At 36.3% G+C, this 21,148-nt stretch overlaps 1 protein-coding gene across 1 annotated transcript; it reads right to left on the minus strand.

Moving 5' to 3' along the window:
• Positions 1-16,838: 16,838 nt before the first annotated feature.
• On the minus strand, positions 16,839-18,240 carry pou3f2a (POU class 3 homeobox 2a; the record flags this gene model as incomplete). The annotated part of the gene is made up of 1 exon (XM_083898951.1): positions 16,839-18,240. The coding sequence occupies exon 1, from the start codon at positions 18,237-18,239 to the stop codon at positions 16,839-16,841; it is 1,401 nt and encodes a 466-aa protein (XP_083755077.1). The 5' UTR covers position 18,240.
• Between the last annotated feature and the right edge of the window lie 2,908 nt (positions 18,241-21,148).

Here is a 21,148-nt window from a genome sequence, read left to right on the forward strand (position 1 = left end):
ATTTTTGGAGAAAAAAAATTTGGTCCAAAATTGGACAAAAACGAAGTGACACAAAGATCACTTTATGTCGTACCAAAAAGTGATATTTTTTATATATATATATTTGTTTGGGCCTATTTGCCTTTAATGATAGTATAGTGGAGAGAGACAGCAAACGGGAGACAGAAAAGACCACTTGGTGCAGGATTCGAACCAGGATCACCTGAAGCGAGGACAACAGCCTCAGCATATGGGGTAGATGCTCTACCAAGTGAGCCAACACTGCACCCAGATTCTGGTCCAAAACTTGACAAAAACGTCACACTATACTATGCAGTACGTCATACTATACTATGTCTCTAAAATGTGACCATTTTTGGAGAAAAAAAATTTGGTCCAAAATTGGACAAAAACGACATACTATACTATGTCGTTTTTGATTCTGACAATTTTTTTGAAAAACGTTTTTTTGGTCCAAAACTTGACAAAAACGTCAAACTATACTATGCAGTACGTCATACTATACTATGTCTACAAAATGTGACCATTTTTGGAGAAAAAAAATTTGGTCCAAAATTGGACAAAAACGACATACTATACTATGTCTTTTTTGATTCTGACAGTTTTTTTGAAAAACGTTTTTTTGGTCCAAAACTTGACAAAAACGTCACACTATACTATGCAGTACGTCATACTATACTATGTCTCTAAAATGTGACCATTTTTGGAGAAAAAAAATTTGGTCCAAAATTGGACAAAAACGACATACTATACTATGTCTTTTTTGATTCTGACAGTTTTTTTGAAAAACGTTTTTTTGGTCCAAAACTTGACAAAAACGTCACACTATACTATGCAGTACGTCATACTATACTATGTCTCTAAAATGTGACCATTTTTGGAGAAAAAAAATTTGGTCCAAAATTGGACAAAAACGACATACTATACTATTTCGTTTTTGATTCTGACAATTTTTTTGAAAAACGTTTTTTTGGTCCAAAACTAGAGAAAAACGTCACACTATACTATGCAGTACGTCATACTATACTATACTATGTCTCTAAAATGTGACCATTTTTGGAGAAAAAAAATTTGGTCCAAAATTGGACAAAAACGACATACTATACTATGTCGTTTTTGATTCTGACAATTTTTTTGAAAAACGTTTTTTTGGTCCAAAACTTGACAAAAACGTCACACTATACTATGCAGTACGTCATACTATACTATGTCTCTAAAATGTGACCATTTTTGGAGAAAAAAAATTTGGTCCAAAATTGGACAACAACGACATACTATACTATGTCGTTATTGATTCTGACAATTTTTTTGAAAAATGTTTTTTTGGTCCAAAACTTGACAAAAACGTCACACTATACTATGCAGTATGTCATACTATACTATGTCTCCAAAATGTGACCATTTTTGGAGAAAAAAAATTTGGTCCAAAATTGGACAAAAACGACATACTATACCTTGTCTTTTTTGATTCTGACAATTTTTTTGAAAAACGTTTATTGGTCCAAAACTAGACAAAAACGTCACACTATACTATGCAGTACGTCATACTATACTATGTCTCTAAAATGTGACCATTTTTGGAGAAAAAAATATTTGGTCCAAAATTGGACAAAAACGACATACTATACTATGTCTTTTTTGATTCTGACAGTTTTTTTGAAAAACGTTTTTTTGGTCCAAAACTTGACAAAAACGTCACACTATACTATGCAGTACGTCATACTATACTATGTCTCTAAAATGTGACCATTTTTGGAGAAAAAAAATTTGGTCCAAAATTGGACAAAAACGACATACTATACTATGTCGTTTTTGATTCTGACAATTTTTTTGAAAAACGTTTTTTTGGTCCAAAACTAGAGAAAAACGTCACACTATACTATGCAGTACGTCATACTATACTATGTCTCTAAAATGTGACCATTTTTGGAGAAAAAAAATTTGGTCCAAAATTGGACAAAAACGACATACTATACTATGTCGTTTTTGATTCTAACAATTTTTTTGAAAAACGTTTTTTTGGTCCAAAACTTGACAAAAACGTCACACTATACTATGCAGTACGTCATACTATACTATGTCTCTAAAATGTGACCATTTTTGGAGAAAAAAAATTTGGTCCAAAATTGGACAAAAACGACATACTATACTATGTCGTTTTTGATTCTAACAATTTTTTTGAAAAACGTTTTTTTGGTCCAAAACTTGACAAAAACGTCACACTATACTATGCAGTACGTCATACTATACTATGTCTCTAAAATGTGACCATTTTTGGAGAAAAAAAATTTGGTCCAAAATTGGACAACAACGACATACTATACTATGTCGTTATTGATTCTGACAATTTTTTTGAAAAATGTTTTTTTGGTCCAAAACTTGACAAAAACGTCACACTATACTATGCAGTACGTCATACTATACTATGTCTCTAAAATGTGACCATTTTTGGAGAAAACAAATTTGGTCCAAAATTGGACAAAAACGAAGTGACACAAAGATCACTTTATGTCGTCCAAAAAGTGATCTTTTTTATATATATATATATTTGTTTGGGCCTATTTGCCTTTAATGATAGTATAGTGGAGAGAGACAGCAAACGGGAGACGGTGGATGACACACAGGAAAGACCGCTTGGTGCAGGATTCGAACCAGGATCACCTGAAGCGAGGACTACAGCTTCAGCATCTGGGGTAGATGCTCTACCAAGTGAGCCAAAAGATCACATACTATACTATGTCGTTTTTGATTCTGACAAATTTTTTGAAAAACGTTTTTTTGGTCCAAAACTAGACAAAAACGTCACACTATACTATGCAGTACGTCATACTATACTATGTCTCTAAAATGTGACCATTTTTGGATAAAAAAAATTTGGTCCAAAACTGGACAAAAACGACATACTATACTATGCAGTACGTCATACTATACTATGTCTCTAAAATGTGACCATTTTTGGAGAAAAAAAATTTGGTCCAAAATTAGACAAAAACGACATACTATACTATGTCTTTTTTGATTCTGACAATTTTTTTGGTCCAAAACTTGACAAAAACGTCACACTATACTATGCAGTACGTCATACTATACTATGTCTCTAAAATGTGACCATTTTTGGAGAAAAAAAGATTTGGTCCAAAATTGGACAAAAACGACATACTATACGATGTCTTTTTTGATTCTGACTATTTTTTTGAAAAACGTTTTTTTGGTCCAAAACTTGACAAAAACGTCACACTATACTATGCAGTACGTCATACTATACTATGTCTCTAAAATGTGACCATTTTTGGAGAAAAAAAATTTGGTCCAAAATTGGACAAAAACGACATACTATACTATGTCGTTTTTGATTCTGACAGTTTTTTTCAAAAACTTTTTTTGGGCCAAAACTTGACAAAAACGACATACTATATATACTATGTCATCCAAAATCTGACAATTTTTTTGAAAAACATTTTTTTGGACCAAAACTTGACAAAAACGTCATACTATACTATGCAGTACCTCATACTATACTATGTCTCTAAAATGTGACCATTTTTGGAGAAAAAAAATTTGGTCCAAAATTGGACAAAAACGACATACTATACTATGTCGTTTTTGATTCTGACTATTTTTTTGAAAAACTTTTTTTCGGCCAAAACTTGACAAAAACGTCACACTATACTATGCAGTACGTCATACTATACTATGTCTCTAAAATGTGACCATTTTTGGAGAAAAAAAATTTGGTCCAAAATTGGACAAAAACGACATACTATACTATGTCGTTTTTGATTCTGACAATTTTTTTGAAAAACTTTTTTTGGTCCAAAACTTGACAAAAACGTCACACTATACTATGCAGTACGTCATACTATACTATGTCTCTAAAATGTGACCATTTTTGGAGAAAAAAGAATTTGGTCCAAAATTGGACAAAAACAACATACTATACTATGTCGTTTTTGATTCTGACAATTTTTTTGAAAAACGTTTTTTTGGTCCAAAACTTGACAAAAACGTCACACTATACTATGCAGTACGTCATACTATACTATGTCTCTAAAATGTGACCATTTTTGGAGAAAAAACAATTTGGTCCAAAATTAGACAAAAACGACATACTATACTATGTCTTTTTTGATTCTGACAGTTTTTTTGGTCCAAAACTTGACAAAAACGTCACACTATACTATGCAGTACGTCATACTATACTATGTCTCTAAAATGTGACCATTTTTGGAGAAAAAAAATTTGGTCCAAAATTGGACAAAAACGACATACTATACTATGTCTTTTTTGATTCTGACAGTTTTTTTGAAAAACGTTTTTTGTTCCAAAACTTGACAAAAACGTCACACTATACTATGCAGTACGTCATACTATACTATGTCTCTAAAATGTGACCATTTTTGGAGAAAAAAAATTTGGTCCAAAATTGGACAAAAACGACATACTATACTATGTCGTTTTTGATTCTGACTATTTTTTTGAAAAACATTTTTTTGGACCAAAACTTGACAAAAACGTCATACTATACTATGCAGTACCTCATACTATACTATGTCTCTAAAATGTTACCATTTTTGGAGAAAAAAAATTTGGTCCAAAATTGGACAAAAACGACATACTATACTATGTCGTTTTTGATTCTGACTATTTTTTTGAAAAACGTTTTTTTGGGCCAAAACTTGACAAAAACGTCACACTATACTATGCAGTACGTCATACTATACTATGTCTCTAAAATGTGACCATTTTTGGAGAAAAAAAATTTGATCCAAAATTGGACAAAAACGACATACTATACTATGTCGTTTTTGATTCTGACTATTTTTTTGAAAAACGTTTTTTTGGGCCAAAACTTGACAAAAACGTCACACTATACTATGCAGTACGTCATACTATACTATGTCTCTAAAATGTGACCATTTTTGGAGAAAAAAAATTTGATCCAAAATTGGACAAAAACGACATACTATACTATGTCGTTTTTGATTCTGACTATTTTTTTGAAAAACGTTTTTTTGGGCCAAAACTTGACAAAAACGTCACACTATACTATGCAGTACGTCATACTATACTATGTCTCTAAAATGTGACCATTTTTGGAGAAAAAAATTTTGTCCAAAATTGGACAAAAACGACATACTATACTATGTCGTTTTTGATTCTGACAATTTTTTTGAAAAACGTTTTTTTGGTCCAAAACTAGAGAAAAACGTCACACTATACTATGCAGTACGTCATACTATACTATGTCTCTAAAATGTGACCATTTTTGGAGAAAAAAAATTTGGTCCAAAATTGGACAAAAACGACATACTATACTATGTCGTTTTTGATTCTGACAATTTTTTTGAAAAACGTTTTTTTGGTCCAAAACTAGAGAAAAACGTCACACTATACTATGCAGTACGTCATACTATACTATGTCTCTAAAATGTGACCATTTTTGGAGAAAAAAAATTTGGTCCAAAATTGGACAACAACGACATACTATACTATGTCGTTTTTGATTCTGATAATTTTTTTGAAAAACGTTTTTTTGGTCCAAAACTAGACAAAAACGTCACACTATACTATGCAGTACGTCATACTATACTATGTCTCCAAACTGTGACCATTTTTGGAGAAAAAAAATTTGTTCCAAAATTGGACAAAAACGAAGTGACACAAAGATCACTTTATGTCGTCCAAAAAGTGATCTTTTTTATATATATATATATTTGTTTGGGCCTTTTTGCCTTTAATGATAGTATAGTGGAGAGAGACAGCAAACAGGAGACAGTGGATGACACACAGGAAAGACCGCTTGGTGCAGGATTCGAACCAGGATCACCTGAAGCGAGGACTACAGCTTCAGCATCTGGGGCAGATGCTCTACCAAGTGAGCCAACGCTGCACCCACATTCTGGTCCAAAACTTGATAAAAACGTCACACTATACTATGTAGTACGTCATACTATACTATGTCTCTAAAATGTGACCATTTTTGGAGAAAAAAAATTTGGTCCAAAATTGGATAAAAAACGACATACTATACTATGTCGTTTTTGATTCTGACAATTTTTTTGAAAAACGTTTTTTTGGTCCAAAACTTGACAAAAACGTCACACTATACTATGCAGTACGTCATACTATACTATGTCTCTAAAATGTGACAATTTTTGGAGAAAAAAAATTTGGTCCAAAATTGGACAAAAACGACATACTATACTATGTCGTTTTTGATTCTGACAATTTTTTTGAAAAACGTTTTTTTGGGCCAAAACTTGACAAAAACGACATACTATATATACTATGTCATCCAAAATCTGACAATTTTTTTGAAAAACATTTTTTTGGACCAAAACTTGACAAAAACGTCATACTATACTATGCAGTACCTCATACTATACTATGTCTCTAAAATGTGACCATTTTTGGAGAAAAAAAATTTGGTCCAAAATTGGACAAAAACGACATACTATACTATGTCTTTTTTGATTCTGACAGTTTTTTTGAAAAACGTTTTTTTGGTCCAAAACTTGACAAAAACGTCACACTATACTATGTCGTTTTTGATTCTGACAATTTTTTGAAAAACCTTTTTTGGTCCAAAACTTGACAAAAACGTCACACTATACTATGCAGTACGTCATACTATACTATGTCTCTAAAATGTGACCATTTTTGGAGAAAAAAAATTTGGTCCAAAATTGGACAAAAACGACATACTATACTATGTCGTTTTTGATTCTGAAATTTTTTTTGAAAAACGTTTTTTTGGTCCAAAACTTGACAAAAACGTCACACTATACTATGCAGTACGTCATACTATACTATGTCTCTAAAATGTGACCATTTTTGGAGAAAAAAAATTTGGTCCAAAATTGGACAAAAACGACATACTATACTATGTCGTTTTTGATTCTGACAATTTTTTTGAAAAACGGTTTTTTGGTCCAAAACTTGACAGAAATGTCACACTATACTATGCAGTACGTCATACTATACTATGTCTCTAAAATGTGACCATTTTTGGAGAAAAAAATATTTGGTCCAAAATTGGACAAAAACGACATACTATACTATGTCGTCCAAAATCTGACAATTTTTTTGAAAAACATTTTTTTGGACCAAAACTTGACAAAAACGTCATACTATACTATGTAGTACGTCATACTATCCTATGCTGTCCAAAATGTGACCATTTTTGGCAAAAAAAAATTGGTACAAAATTGGACAAAAACGACATACTATACTATGTCGTCCAAAATCTGACAATTTTTTTGAAAAACATTTTTTTGGTCCAAAACTTGACAAAAACGTCATACTATACTATGTAGTACGTCATACTATCCTATGCTGTCCAAAATGTGACCATTTTTGGCAAAATAAAATTTGGTCCAAAATTGGACAAAAACGACATACTATACTATGTCGTCCAAAATCTGACAATTTTTTTGAAAAACATTTTTTTGGACCAAAACTTGACAAAAACGTCATACTATACTATGTAGTACGTCATACTATCCTATGCTGTCCAAAATGTGACAATTTTTTGAAAAAAAAAATTGGTACAAAATTGGACAAAAACGACTATGTCGTCCAAAATCTGACAATTTTTTTTAGATCATTTTTTTGGACCAAAACTTGACAAAGACGTCATACTATACTATGTAGTACGTCATACTATCCTATGCTGTCCAAAATGTGACCATTTTTTGAAAAAAAGAAATTGGTCCAAAATTGGACAAAAACGACATACTATACTATGTTGTCCAAAATCTGACAATTATTTTGAGATCATTTTTTTGGACCAAAACTTGACAAAAACGTCATACTATACTATGTAGTACGTCATACTATCCTATGCTGTCCAAAATGTGACCATTTTTTGAAAAAAAAAATTGGTACAAAATTGGACAAAAACGACATACTATACTATGTCGTCCAAAATCTGACAATTTTTTTGAAAAACATTTTTTTGGTCCAAAACTTGACAAAAACGTCATACTATACTATGTAGTACGTCATACTATCCTATGCTGTCCAAAATGTGACCATTTTTGGCAAAATAAAATTTGGTCCAAAATTGGACAAAAACGACATACTATACTATGTCGTCCAAAATCTGACAATTTTTTTGAAAAACATTTTTTTGGACCAAAACTTGACAAAAACGTCATACTATACTATGTAGTACGTCATACTATCCTATGCTGTCCAAAATGTGACAATTTTTTGAAAAAAAAAATTGGTACAAAATTGGACAAAAACGACTATGTCGTCCAAAATCTGACAATTTTTTTTAGATCATTTTTTTGGACCAAAACTTGACAAAGACGTCATACTATACTATGTAGTACGTCATACTATCCTATGCTGTCCAAAATGTGACCATTTTTTGAAAAAAAGAAATTGGTCCAAAATTGGACAAAAACGACATACTATACTATGTTGTCCAAAATCTGACAATTATTTTGAGATCATTTTTTTGGACCAAAACTTGACAAAAACGTCATACTATACTATGTAGTACGTCATACTATCCTATGCTGTCCAAAATGTGACCATTTTTGGCAAAATAAAATTTGGTCCAAAATTGGACAAAAACGACATACTATACTATGTCGTCCAAAATCTGACAATTTTTTTGAAAAACATTTTTTTGGACCAAAACTTGACAAAAACGTCATACTATACTATGTAGTACGTCATACTATCCTATGCTGTCCAAAATGTGACAATTTTTTGAAAAAAAAAATTGGTACAAAATTGGACAAAAACGACTATGTCGTCCAAAATCTGACAATTTTTTTTAGATCATTTTTTTGGACCAAAACTTGACAAAGACGTCATACTATACTATGTAGTACGTCATACTATCCTATGCTGTCCAAAATGTGACCATTTTTTGAAAAAAAGAAATTGGTCCAAAATTGGACAAAAACGACATACTATACTATGTTGTCCAAAATCTGACAATTATTTTGAGATCATTTTTTTGGACCAAAACTTGACAAAAACGTCATACTATACTATGTAGTACGTCATACTATCCTATGCTGTCCAAAATGTGACCATTTTTTGAAAAAAAAAATTGGTACAAAATTGGACAAAAACGACATACTATACTATGTCGTCCAAAATCTGACAATTTTTTTGAAAAAAAATTATTGGGACCAAAACTTGACAAAAACGTCATACTATACTGTGTAGTACGTCATACTATACTATGCCGTCTAAAATGTGACCATTTTTTGAAAAAAAGAAATTGGTCCAAAATTGGACAAAAACGACATACTATACTATGTTGTCCAAAATCTGACAATTATTTTGAGATCATTTTTTTGGACCAAAACTTGACAAAAACGTCATACTATACTATGTAGTACGTCATACTATCCTATGCTGTCCAAAATGTGACCATTTTTTGAAAAAAAAAATTGGTACAAAATTGGACAAAAACGACATACTATACTATGTCGTCCAAAATCTGACAATTTTTTTGAAAAACATTTTTTTGGTCCAAAACTTGACAAAAACGTCATACTATACTATGTAGTACGTCATACTATCCTATGCTGTCCAAAATGTGACCATTTTTGGCAAAATAAAATTTGGTCCAAAATTGGACAAAAACGACATACTATACTATGTCGTCCAAAATCTGACAATTTTTTTGAAAAACATTTTTTTGGACCAAAACTTGACAAAAACGTCATACTATACTATGTAGTACGTCATACTATCCTATGCTGTCCAAAATGTGACAATTTTTTGAAAAAAAAAATTGGTACAAAATTGGACAAAAACGACTATGTCGTCCAAAATCTGACAATTTTTTTTAGATCATTTTTTTGGACCAAAACTTGACAAAGACGTCATACTATACTATGTAGTACGTCATACTATCCTATGCTGTCCAAAATGTGACCATTTTTTGAAAAAAAGAAATTGGTCCAAAATTGGACAAAAACGACATACTATACTATGTTGTCCAAAATCTGACAATTATTTTGAGATCATTTTTTTGGACCAAAACTTGACAAAAACGTCATACTATACTATGTAGTACGTCATACTATCCTATGCTGTCCAAAATGTGACCATTTTTTGAAAAAAAAAATTGGTACAAAATTGGACAAAAACGACATACTATACTATGTCGTCCAAAATCTGACAATTTTTTTGAAAAAAAATTATTGGGACCAAAACTTGACAAAAACGTCATACTATACTGTGTAGTACGTCATACTTTACTATGCCGTCTAAAATGTGACCATTTTTGGCAAAAAAAAATTGGTACAAAATTGGACAAAAACGACATACTATACTGTCATCCAAAATCTGACAATTTTTTTGACAAACATTTTTTTGGACCAAAACTTGACAAAAACGTTATACTATACTATGTAGTACGTCATACTATCCTATGCTGTCCAAAATGTGACATTTTTTTGAAAAAAAACGACTGTCGTCCAAAATCTGACAATTTTTTTTACAAACATTTTTTTGGTCCAAAACTTGACAAAAACGTCATACTATACTATGCCGTCCAAAATGTGACACTTTTTGGAAAGAAAAAATTTGTTCCACAATTTGACAAAGCTGCATACTATTCGATGTCGTCCAAAATATGACAAAAACGGCATACTATACTATGTCGTCCAATATGTGACACTTTTTGGAACGAAAAAATTTGTTCCACAATTTGACAAAACGGCATACTATTCGATGTCGTCCAAAATATGACGAAAACGGCATACTATACTATGTCGTTTGACAATTCTTTGGAAAAAAATGTTTAATCCAACATTTGACAAAAGCGTCATATAATAATATGTCTTCCTAAATTTGACAAAAATGGCATAGTATTCTATGTCATCTGACAATTTTTCAGAAAAAAATTTTTTAATCCAACATTTGACAAAAACGTCATACTATACTATGTCGTTTGACAATTTTATGAAAACAACAATTTTGGTCCAAAATTTGACAAAAACGTCACACTATACTATGTCGTACAAAACTTGACAATTTTTAGGAAAAACATTTTTTGGTCCAAATTTTGACAAAAACGCCATACTACACTATGTCGTCCAAAATTTGACAATTTTTAAGAAAAACATTTTTGGGCCAAAATTTGACAAAAACTTCAAACGATACAATGTCGTCCAAAATATGACAAAAACGCTATACTATACTATGTTCTCCAAAATTTGACAAAAACGGCATGCTATACTATGCCGTTTGACAATTTTTAGGAAAAAAATGTTTTGGTCCAAAATTTGACAAAATCGTCATACTATACTATATTGTCGAAAATATGACAAAAACGGCCTACTATACAATGTCGTTTGACAATTTTCTGGAAAAAAAATTTTCATCCAAAATTTGACAAAAACGTCATACTATACTATGTCGTCCAAAATTTGACAAAAAAAAGTCATAGTATAGTGTGTCTTCCAAAATTTGACAAAAAAAATATACCCTTAAATAAACCCTTCTGCTGTATGTGTATCAGAGTCTGTGCCCCGGATACATTGACACAAGTATCAAGCGGAACAGTGCCAAGCTGTAGACCAGTTAAAACTAATTAACAATCATAAAAACGTGGGTTAATCTCCAATTATTATCAGGGAAATGTCTAGAATCTCAATATATAACAGAGCATTCTGTACCACGACCGGCATCACAAACCCTGTCGACGTTTTCAGTCCAGAGTCAGACGGAATCTGTGCTCCGGTCATGGAGAATGTACTTTTAATTAACTGACACTGAAAACAACTGTTTTACAAGTCACTAGTCACTCTATTGGGTGTGTGTGTGTGTGTGTGTTCGTGTGTAAAACAGAGTCACAGCAGTTTCAAGCAGCCGTGCAGTGATGACCACCCACATTGAGTAAGTGGAAATGCAACCTAAACCATGCCGTGCTGTGCCGAGGCGATCCGGGATCCACTAGTGGAAATGCGCCATGAGAGGAAAATAGGCTTCACATTTCAAAGATTGTGTCCATTTTTACAGTATATGAAATAAATTGTCAGCTTTTCATTAACATGTATCGCACAATTCAACTGAATTCTAATAATAAGGGCAGCAATGCTATAGTTTCCTTATTGCTATTTCCACTATTTTTCCAGACAGGGAATGTTTTCTAAACGTCCTAAATATGCTAAAAACCCAATATCCATAGCAGTCAGTATGGAAGAGGATTAGGGTCACATTTGTGTGTGTGTGTAAACAAAATTTAAGAAATAAAAAAAAAGCCAGAATTCTGCGGGAAAAGAAGTCTCAGAATTCTGACTTTAATTTCAGTAATCTGTTTTTATTTGTTTCCAAAAAAAAATATTTTACACGTGGCACTAATAATCTTCCGTACATTCACATCTACCTTTTATCAATGTGGTCACTTTTCTCAAGTGTAGAAGACTTTTTACACTTTTTATGTTTCAATCCAGGTGGGTTTTTTTTTTTACAAAATGACTGTCTAATTTGAAGATATTCAAACTCAAATGCAATTTTCACATTATTAAATACTTTTAACCGATAAGTGATTCTAAAAATGTCTTTCAAACGCGGCCCTTACCTTGTCAGAGGGCAAAAGGGGGCAGATGCTTCAACACCCGGAGTATGCGTGTGCACATCCACGGGATAAAAAAAAGATAAGTCTTACAGCAGAAACTGCTCTGTATCAACACTTAGAGGTGGGTATTCTCCGGCATGTATCTGTCTCATAATCCCTCTCCCTCTGTGCTTGCTACAATATGACAATACTAAGCCCACCCAACAATGCTGGAGGATTAGCTCTCTGCCCTTTTCTTTGTGCCTGTGCTGGAGCTTTGGAGAAACAGAGAAGAAGAAGAAGAAGGAGGGCAGAGGGAGAGGAAGAGGAAAAAGGCAAGTCGTGGGAGCACCGCTGTAGAGAAGGGAGAGTGAGTCTGGGTGAGGGAAAAGGGGAAAAAAAGGGGGGGAAGAAGGAGACAGACAACACGTCGCAGAGAGATGATATTTGATGACTTTGCCGGGGTTGTATTTCTGACGCCATTGTGAAGAATCCCTGGGAGATAGAGGAGAAAAGAAAATGCAGAACTGACAGTGACATTGGAGAATAAAGCATATCTCTCTGGTGATGGTGATGGTGGTGAATGAATGAATGAGATGAGGTGCACACGGGCTACGGTGTGTGTTTGTATGTGTGTGTGTGTGTGTGTGTGTGTAGAAATATGAATAATGCAGAGGATGCCTGTAGGAGTGTGAGGGCCAGGAGGAGGGCAGATGGTTGCCTGCTGATAGGACAGAATCCAAGGTAATAGGGTCCACCAGAGACCTGGCACCTCTCTCTCTCTCATAGTGTGTGTGTGTGTGTTTTTTTTCTTTGTCAAATCACTGTCTTCTAGCCTTAAAACTGCACACACACACACAGCCTCATGTTTCAACATAAAAGCTGAGAGTCAATATGAAAGAGAGAGAGACCACCACACCGACTGAATACACATGGAAAAAAACGTAAAGATGTGACCCTTCATTCAGTCTGCTCTCTCTGATTAAAGTGTTATTTTACAACAACAGCTTTAAAAATCACATCATTTGTCCACGACGGTTCTCGTGAAGTCAAACACAATATAGGACATTCAGGAGTTTTAAAAATGATGTGCGTTATTCTTACATGTCCTTGTTTTGTTCTGTTTTTTCCCCGGAGAATATAAATTCAAACACAAGTATAATGACAGCATCGGCTACTCTGAATCAAATTTTAAATAAATATAAGGATGAAGAAGAGCAGTCTATCTATCTATCTATCTATCTATCTATCTATCTATCTATCTATCTATCTATCTATCTATCTATCTATCTATCTATCTATCTATCTATCTATCTATCTATCTACCTATCTATCTATCTATCTATCTATCTATCTATCTATCTATCTATCTAAAACTCAAGAAGACAATTTTATATCCCATTTTAAATCAGAAATCTTGTTTTTAAAAATACACTGGAACTCAAAATACCATTGTGTATATGTTTTAAAATGTTCAAATGAAAGTCTGGTTTGGTGAATACACACTATAATATACTATAATATACTATAATATACTATAATAGACTATAATATAGAAGGTTTGACCATACTGTCCACATTCTATAGACTGGGTCTGGTCCAATTCCTTGCCTGTGATCATTAACCGTAAACTCTAAACTATACCAACCCTCCACTAGGTGGCATTAGCGCACTGCTGGCTACTGCTTTGGCCATTGATCAGCTCATGAAATGTAATAAGGCAAAAATTAAACATGTGGGTATGAACCATAAGGGGCAAAACAACAAAAAAGAAGAAAAAAATGAGGAACCTTCAATATGAACAGGTGAAATTAGACCGTAAATATCTGCAAAAAAAACTCATAATAAAAACAAGTTATGCTCAGTTTCATGTGTAAAAAAATCTTCATAATTCACTGGTGATTTTAATTTTAAGCCAATTTGACATGTTTTTCCTGATGTGTATGTATGCAGTCATAAATGTATGAAAATGTACTTTTATAATTAATGTAGCACATGTCAAATAAAAGTCTGATTCTGGAGTTTAATGAATTAATGCGTCACCATATCTGTGTTCACCTACATGTGTACAAACATGTAGAAATTGTCTTTTTTTTTGTTGTATGATTGTCATGTTCACTTCCACGTGTGTTTGCTGATGAAAATAGGAATAAATACCCTGTGTTTCCAGGTGTATAGAACCCACACACACACTGAGTGAGTGTGTGAGGAGCGGCCTCGTGGATTATCTCGTCACACAACAATATCAGAGCACATCAAGCGCTAATAAACACTTTACAGAAACAGCTGAAGGACAGTTTTAAGCCACCGAGACGGATTGACAAAAAAAAAACCCTAATTACAATGCAAGGCCTCGCACAAGAGGGAATAAAAAAACAGCTTGTTGCCAGAGATGCGTCTTTTTTTTTTCTTTTTTTCTTTCTTTCTTCCACCCCCCGAAGCTCAATAATAAACGTGCATAGACTGCATGTGTTGTAGAAAACAATTACGATTTAATGACAAAAAGCATGTAGAAATTGTGCAATCGTTGATTTCTTTTCCCCCCCCCCTCTCTCTCCTCCGTTTGGATTGATCACAGATTTCAGGTCAATACTATTTCCTTTTGGTTTTTGTTTGTTTTATTTTTTGTTCGTCTTTATCCACCTCAGAAACTCAAATTCAGCTGAAGGATTAAAGTGGTGCAACATGTATATAGTTTCATTTAAATGAAACATTCATTATAATGTGGTATTTGTGGTAATGTACATATATTAATTAATTGACGTAAAAATTGATTTACTGTAATACTGGGCCTATACATACAGGAGGTTTTTAAAGAAATGGTGCAAAAATGGTGCAAAAATTCACATTCTGGTTTGCTACATTTTCCATCTCACAGCCTTCAGTTGGATTTGTGTTTCTGGAAAAAAACAACAACATATATTTTCTGTCAATTTTGGAGAATCAATCTCCAAAATACCTGGTGGATTTATCTCCCACCCCCCAAAAAAACCAGATCAGGTTTATTATTAATTCACAGGATTAAAGTGGCACAAGAACACGTGTTTGTGTTTGTGCTTTGGCACAGACTGACAGAGGAAACAAACAAACAAACAAACAAACAAAGCCATACAAAAACGAATGGAGATACATCCCACAAATTGTCTTCATTGTGAATGAATGAGTCATACAGTATAGTAGCCACTGCGGCCAGAGCTGGTACCAGGATATATTTAGTTTACCCCCCCATGTTCCCTTTTGAGATTATTTTTTTCAACTTATTTTTTTTGTATTTATTTATTTATTTTTGTTTGTTTTTATGTGTATGTTTTGTTTTTTTTTTTGTTTTTTATTCTTAGCAAAGGAAGGCAAAATGGGCTGGATTGCTTTGAGTGTTCCAGCCGGACAGTCTCGGTCTTTATCGTCACAGCATTTTGGAAAAAATACTACACAAATAATAATATTCATAACAATAATAATAATAATAATATTAATAATAATTCAGTAAAAACAACTGTACAGGCGCCCTTGATGTCTGCACAGAAAGAAAAGCATTAAAAATTAACATAAATAATGAGTAGTATTATCAAATATTATTATTATTATTATTATAATTATTGTGTGATGTAGTTTACCATATTAAAGCAAGATAAATATTTATAATTAATATGGAAGCGTTTGACAGCACAGTCAAAACATCGTTTCAATAATAATAATAATAATAATAATACCAATAATAATAATAATACCAATAATAACACTAATATCGATAATAATGGGCTGGTATATTGGCTTTTCATTGTTAACATTGTACAGCAGGTGTCTGCCATTTCAGAACCCCTGTTGCTTTTGTTATGATGGAAAGATGGCGTTTATTTACCCTCTGACTGCAGCTTGTTCTCGTGCCTGTGCCCCCGCGGACAACCTCGTGTCCACATCCACACTCTGCCTTTCTTTAATGACACATACATCACGACACGCGCTGGCGTCCTGCTGTAGAAATGGCATATTGTATCAATGTCGCTGTGTTTTTTTTTTGGTTTGCACACACACACGCGCGCACACACACTCTCCCACACACACTCACACACGCCTTCCACCGTATCCCAATATGCTTGGCATTTCCCGCGGCACGAAACAGCTCCATACAGCTATGCGTATTTTTTTTTTTTTAGTGCTTGAGTGCCACTGTATATCCCCCCACTCTGCGTGTCCGTGGGTCCAAACATTTAAACCGGATGAGGTCCGAGCGCGGTCCAGCACAGAGAATCAAAGAAATAAGGAAAGAATCATTCCTCCGTTAAATGGTCCGTGTCCGAGGTCACTGCACAGGAGTCTGTCCTCCGTGGTGAGGAGGGGTGTCCCCGTACATGTCCTCGCCTCCTGGCATCTGTCCCCCAGCGGGTGTCATCCTCTTCTCCTTCTGCCGCCGGTTACAAAACCAAACCCTCACCACCTCCTTCTCCAGCTGCAGGCTGTCCGCTAGGGAGTTAATCTCCGCTGCTCCTGGTTTTGGACATTTGAGAAAATGGCTCTCCAGAGCCCCTTTGACGCCCACCTCGATGGAGGTCCTCTTTTTCCTCTTTCTCCCCTGTGCTGCGATTTTGTCCAAGCTGGTGGGGCTCCCCGACGTGGAGTCCGCCTCCTCCAGCCACTTGTTCAACAAGGGCTTGAGTTTACACATGTTTTTGAAGCTCAGCTGAAGCGCCTCGAACCTGCAAATGGTGGTCTGAGAAAACACGTTCCCGTACAGCGTCCCAAGAGCGAGCCCCACGTCCGCCTGGGTGAAGCCCAGCTTGATGCGCCGCTGCTTAAACTGCTTGGCAAACTGCTCCAACTCGTCGGAGGTCGGCGTGTCTTCGTCCGAATGGTCCTGGTGGCCCCCGTGCTGGTGATGGTGCGAGAGAGACTGCTGGTGGGCCCCAGGGCCGCCGCCGTGATCGCTCAGATGTGGACTGTGGCTGTGGTGGTCCTCATCCCGGAGGGGGTGGTGGTGCATCCCCCCTTGCTCTCCCCCAGGCATCAGACCGAAGCCGGACTGGGAGTACACCAGGCTCTGGCTCTCAGATGTCGCCATACCGGGGATGAGCGTGGTGGCGGTGCTGGTTCTCCATGCTCTGGCGTCGTGATGCGCCTGCTGGTGCGCGAGGTGAGGGTGTCGCTGTTGTTGCTGTTGCTGCTGCTGCTGCTGCTGTTGCTGCAGATTGTTGGAGTTCTGCAGCTCCTCTCGGTCACTGTCGTGCAGTACGGGCTTCACGTCCTGGTCTCCGATGGGACTGGACGGCCAAGGCGCCCCGCTGTCACTGTGAGACAGCGCCGTTATCCACTGGTGCGCGTGGCTGAGCGGATGTCCACCTCCCGGTAACGTGCTGTAGTCGTTCTGGAGCAGGCTGTGCGCGTCCCTGTACGCTACCGCCTGCTGCATGCTCCCGGACTCGGAGTGCGGCGGCGGCGCGCTGCTGGGGGTGGTGAGGACGCTGTAGTGGTTAGACGTTGCGGTCGCCATAACTATCGGAGCCAGAGTGATAGCTGGAGTTAAAAGGATGCTGCCTTTGACAGTAACTCTTTTGCGCCACGGGGCAGCAAGGCGTCTCTCTCCAGCATCTCCCGGGCGCTGTGCCAAGGGGACGCAGAGGCGCGCACCTGTGGTCCGCCTCGCTCCGCTCTTTATTGGCCAAGAACGGTTGACAGATGTGGTTACCCCTGACAGCACCCCGCTCATTGGTCACGGGAGATTGTAGAGAAACCCCAATCACTCTGCCCAACAATACTAGCAGTCCTGCAGCATGCTAGAGTACAAAGTGGAAGGAGAGATCTGCAGCCGAGAGTAAACACAGAACTACTGGAATAAGAAAAAGAAACAAGTTTCTTTATGTTTGGAAACACTTTATAAACCCCTATCCAGGTCAGTGGGTCAGATTGTGTGCGTCAAGCGTGCGTAAAAGTTGCATATGGCGCACAGAATTCGTACATTTATTGGTGTAGTGGCCACACGTCGAACGAACATCCAGGGTCCACATTTTCACAAGTGTTAAACTTTGGTTTAATCCTCGTTTCCGTGCATTTAAAGTGGGTCAGAGTGGTACGGATATGTTGTGCCAAATGACACAGTGTGATCGTGAGGAGAAACTTCCAGCTGCCTCTTTACCCTCAGGACGCTGTATAGGGGAGAGGGGCTGCGTGCTTCCAGGGCCTGTGCCCCGTTGCCATGGCGAACCCGTTGAATGGAACAACAACGCCCACGTCACAGCTGCAGTTCGCTCCTTCTTTTCGTTCCGTTCCAAAGGGCTCATTGGGGCCGCGCGCTCGGCCGTCGGGACAAATGATGAGGGGGGGGGGGGGGGGGGCGATCAGAGAGGGCAGCTCGGGGCCAAAGAGAGGAGGCTGTAAGAATGGATGCTTCAAGCCTGCTCTTTGCGCGCCGCGCCCCCTTCCACCTGCTTGTTGGGTAAACTTTGAGATGGATGCATTCCCAGTGGCACGCGAGGGTCGGTTTGAATTCAGTAGTTTTCACAGGAAGAATTATAACACACACACACACCAAGAATTAAGCATTCCCAATTTTCCATGACAACCAGAACTCTCTAAATATCTTTCCCACTAAGACAGAAGTGGTGGGAAGTAGAGAATTTATAACTTTTGATGTTTGACATTGTTGTGATGAATCAGAGCCAAATAGCCTTTATTTATTTCATATTGTTGACCAGATTCAAGCCATAGATATAGATGAAGATATATGAGCACTGTTTTTCTTCTGTTGCCTTTTTCATCTGGAGTTCATCTTGCATCATGACAGTACTTCTCCAATCAGTACAACACGGAATTGATCGATGATACTGCAATGAAAAGAATCCTCGTTCTTTTGAGCCCCCTCTGAAAACCCAAGGATTTATTGGCTCAAAGTGGGACACTGGCTGTAAAACTACACACAGCTATTCAGACGTTTTAGAAAAAAGCTTCAAACATTGGAGTGCACCAATATGAAAACTTAGCAAATTCACCATTGCTAATACCACCAGTAAGAGCATATACATCGTCCGTGATGTAGGTTAATCAGTAAATCTAGTCAAGATGAAGATTCATATAGACTAACACGCATTGACTTACAGAGATCGAAAGAACAGTGGCTTATGATTAGGTTGTAATTCTTAGAATTACCAAATGTGTCGCCAGGGGCTCTGGCAAACCGTGTGTTGAGAGAGGCAAAACATATTATCCTAATAGACTAATATGCAAACTACTGGCTGCCCAATTACAGGACCTAATAACGCATAAACGATGCGAGTCCTGTTCTTACAAGAGGAAGAGGTCGCTGTTAATTCAGTCAAAGGTTCGGGTTTGCTGTCAACACAGGCAGAGGCTACGCGCACATACTGTCTCTGTTTCCCCGTGACTCATTCAGTATTCAAGAGTGAGAGTTAATGATGGAGAATCTGAGCGTTAAATTAACAGTAATTATATGGCCCCAGTGCTGTAAAGATTCAATTTCTTCGCAAGTCTAATGGACCTAAGTGTCCCTGTGTGCAGGCAGAACTCTCTGTGAGATGTTTATGATTGAAAGGCACACAGACAAAACCAAAACAACACACGGAGGCACGCGTGGAAACACACCGACGATGAATTCTCAGCATTGTTAGAGAAAAAAATAATCAGATTCAGTGTGTCAAAGTGTCTCAGATTTCCATGTGAATGTGAGTGTCCTCTGAAATGCCACACAAGCACACAATGACGCCTTATTTTTTTTGGTGGACACTCAGTGCTGAAGTGGGAGGAAAGGTCAGAAAAATGGAAACCATGGCAGCACATAAATGTTGGTGAGTTTTTGGCTCTGCGGGACAACATTCTCCTCCAGTGTTGTTTGGCTATGGACAGCGAGGGTGCACGAGGATGTGACCAGTCTCATTCATATCTAGTTCCGGGTATCGGATATCAGTATTGAACTAAAAATTTAAAAAAAGTATTCACTATCAGATTTCAGCACCTTAAGAATTAAGGATAAACATGCAACATGCTGTTTGACCAATGTCCAACAGTGTCCATGACTGGCTGTCTCAAGGCGTACAGGAAGCTAAGACCAGAGACAAGTTCATTCCCCAAAAGAGGAATACATCTAAAATCATAAAATCCTCCTAATATGTCACAGAGACTCAGGAATAATGTTCATATAACAAACTGCTCACCAACAACAACAGTACAGACAAAATATTTGCATTAAAAAAAATATTTTGCAGACTGCAAATCATGTTGTGAAATCATGCTTTGGCATGTGGCGCCACCTACCGCCATCTACCAATCATTGCAGTCAGTAGAGTCTCAGCTGCCGAGCAACCACGGGTTGCCAGTTACGTCAGAAAGCGAAACCTAAAAGACCTCAGTATTTTTGAATTTGAATGTAGTAACTGTTTTTGGCCACATTCTTACATATGGCACCTTTAAATTAATTAACTATGTAGCACGTAGAAAAAAACTATAATAAACACAGACATGCTGCATACCCACAGAAAGCTCAGAAACTAAAAGCTCATAAAAAAAACTCTTCTTATGATCAACAAACTTGGTGGAAAACACCAATCAATCAAAGCAGCAGGTGTAAGAAAACAACGTAAGAGTGAAAACTTTCATAAATGTCAC

Source organism: Microchirus variegatus (genome assembly GCF_963457635.1).
Source record: "Microchirus variegatus genome assembly, chromosome: 12".
Classification (NCBI taxonomy): domain Eukaryota; kingdom Metazoa; phylum Chordata; class Actinopteri; order Pleuronectiformes; family Soleidae; genus Microchirus; species Microchirus variegatus.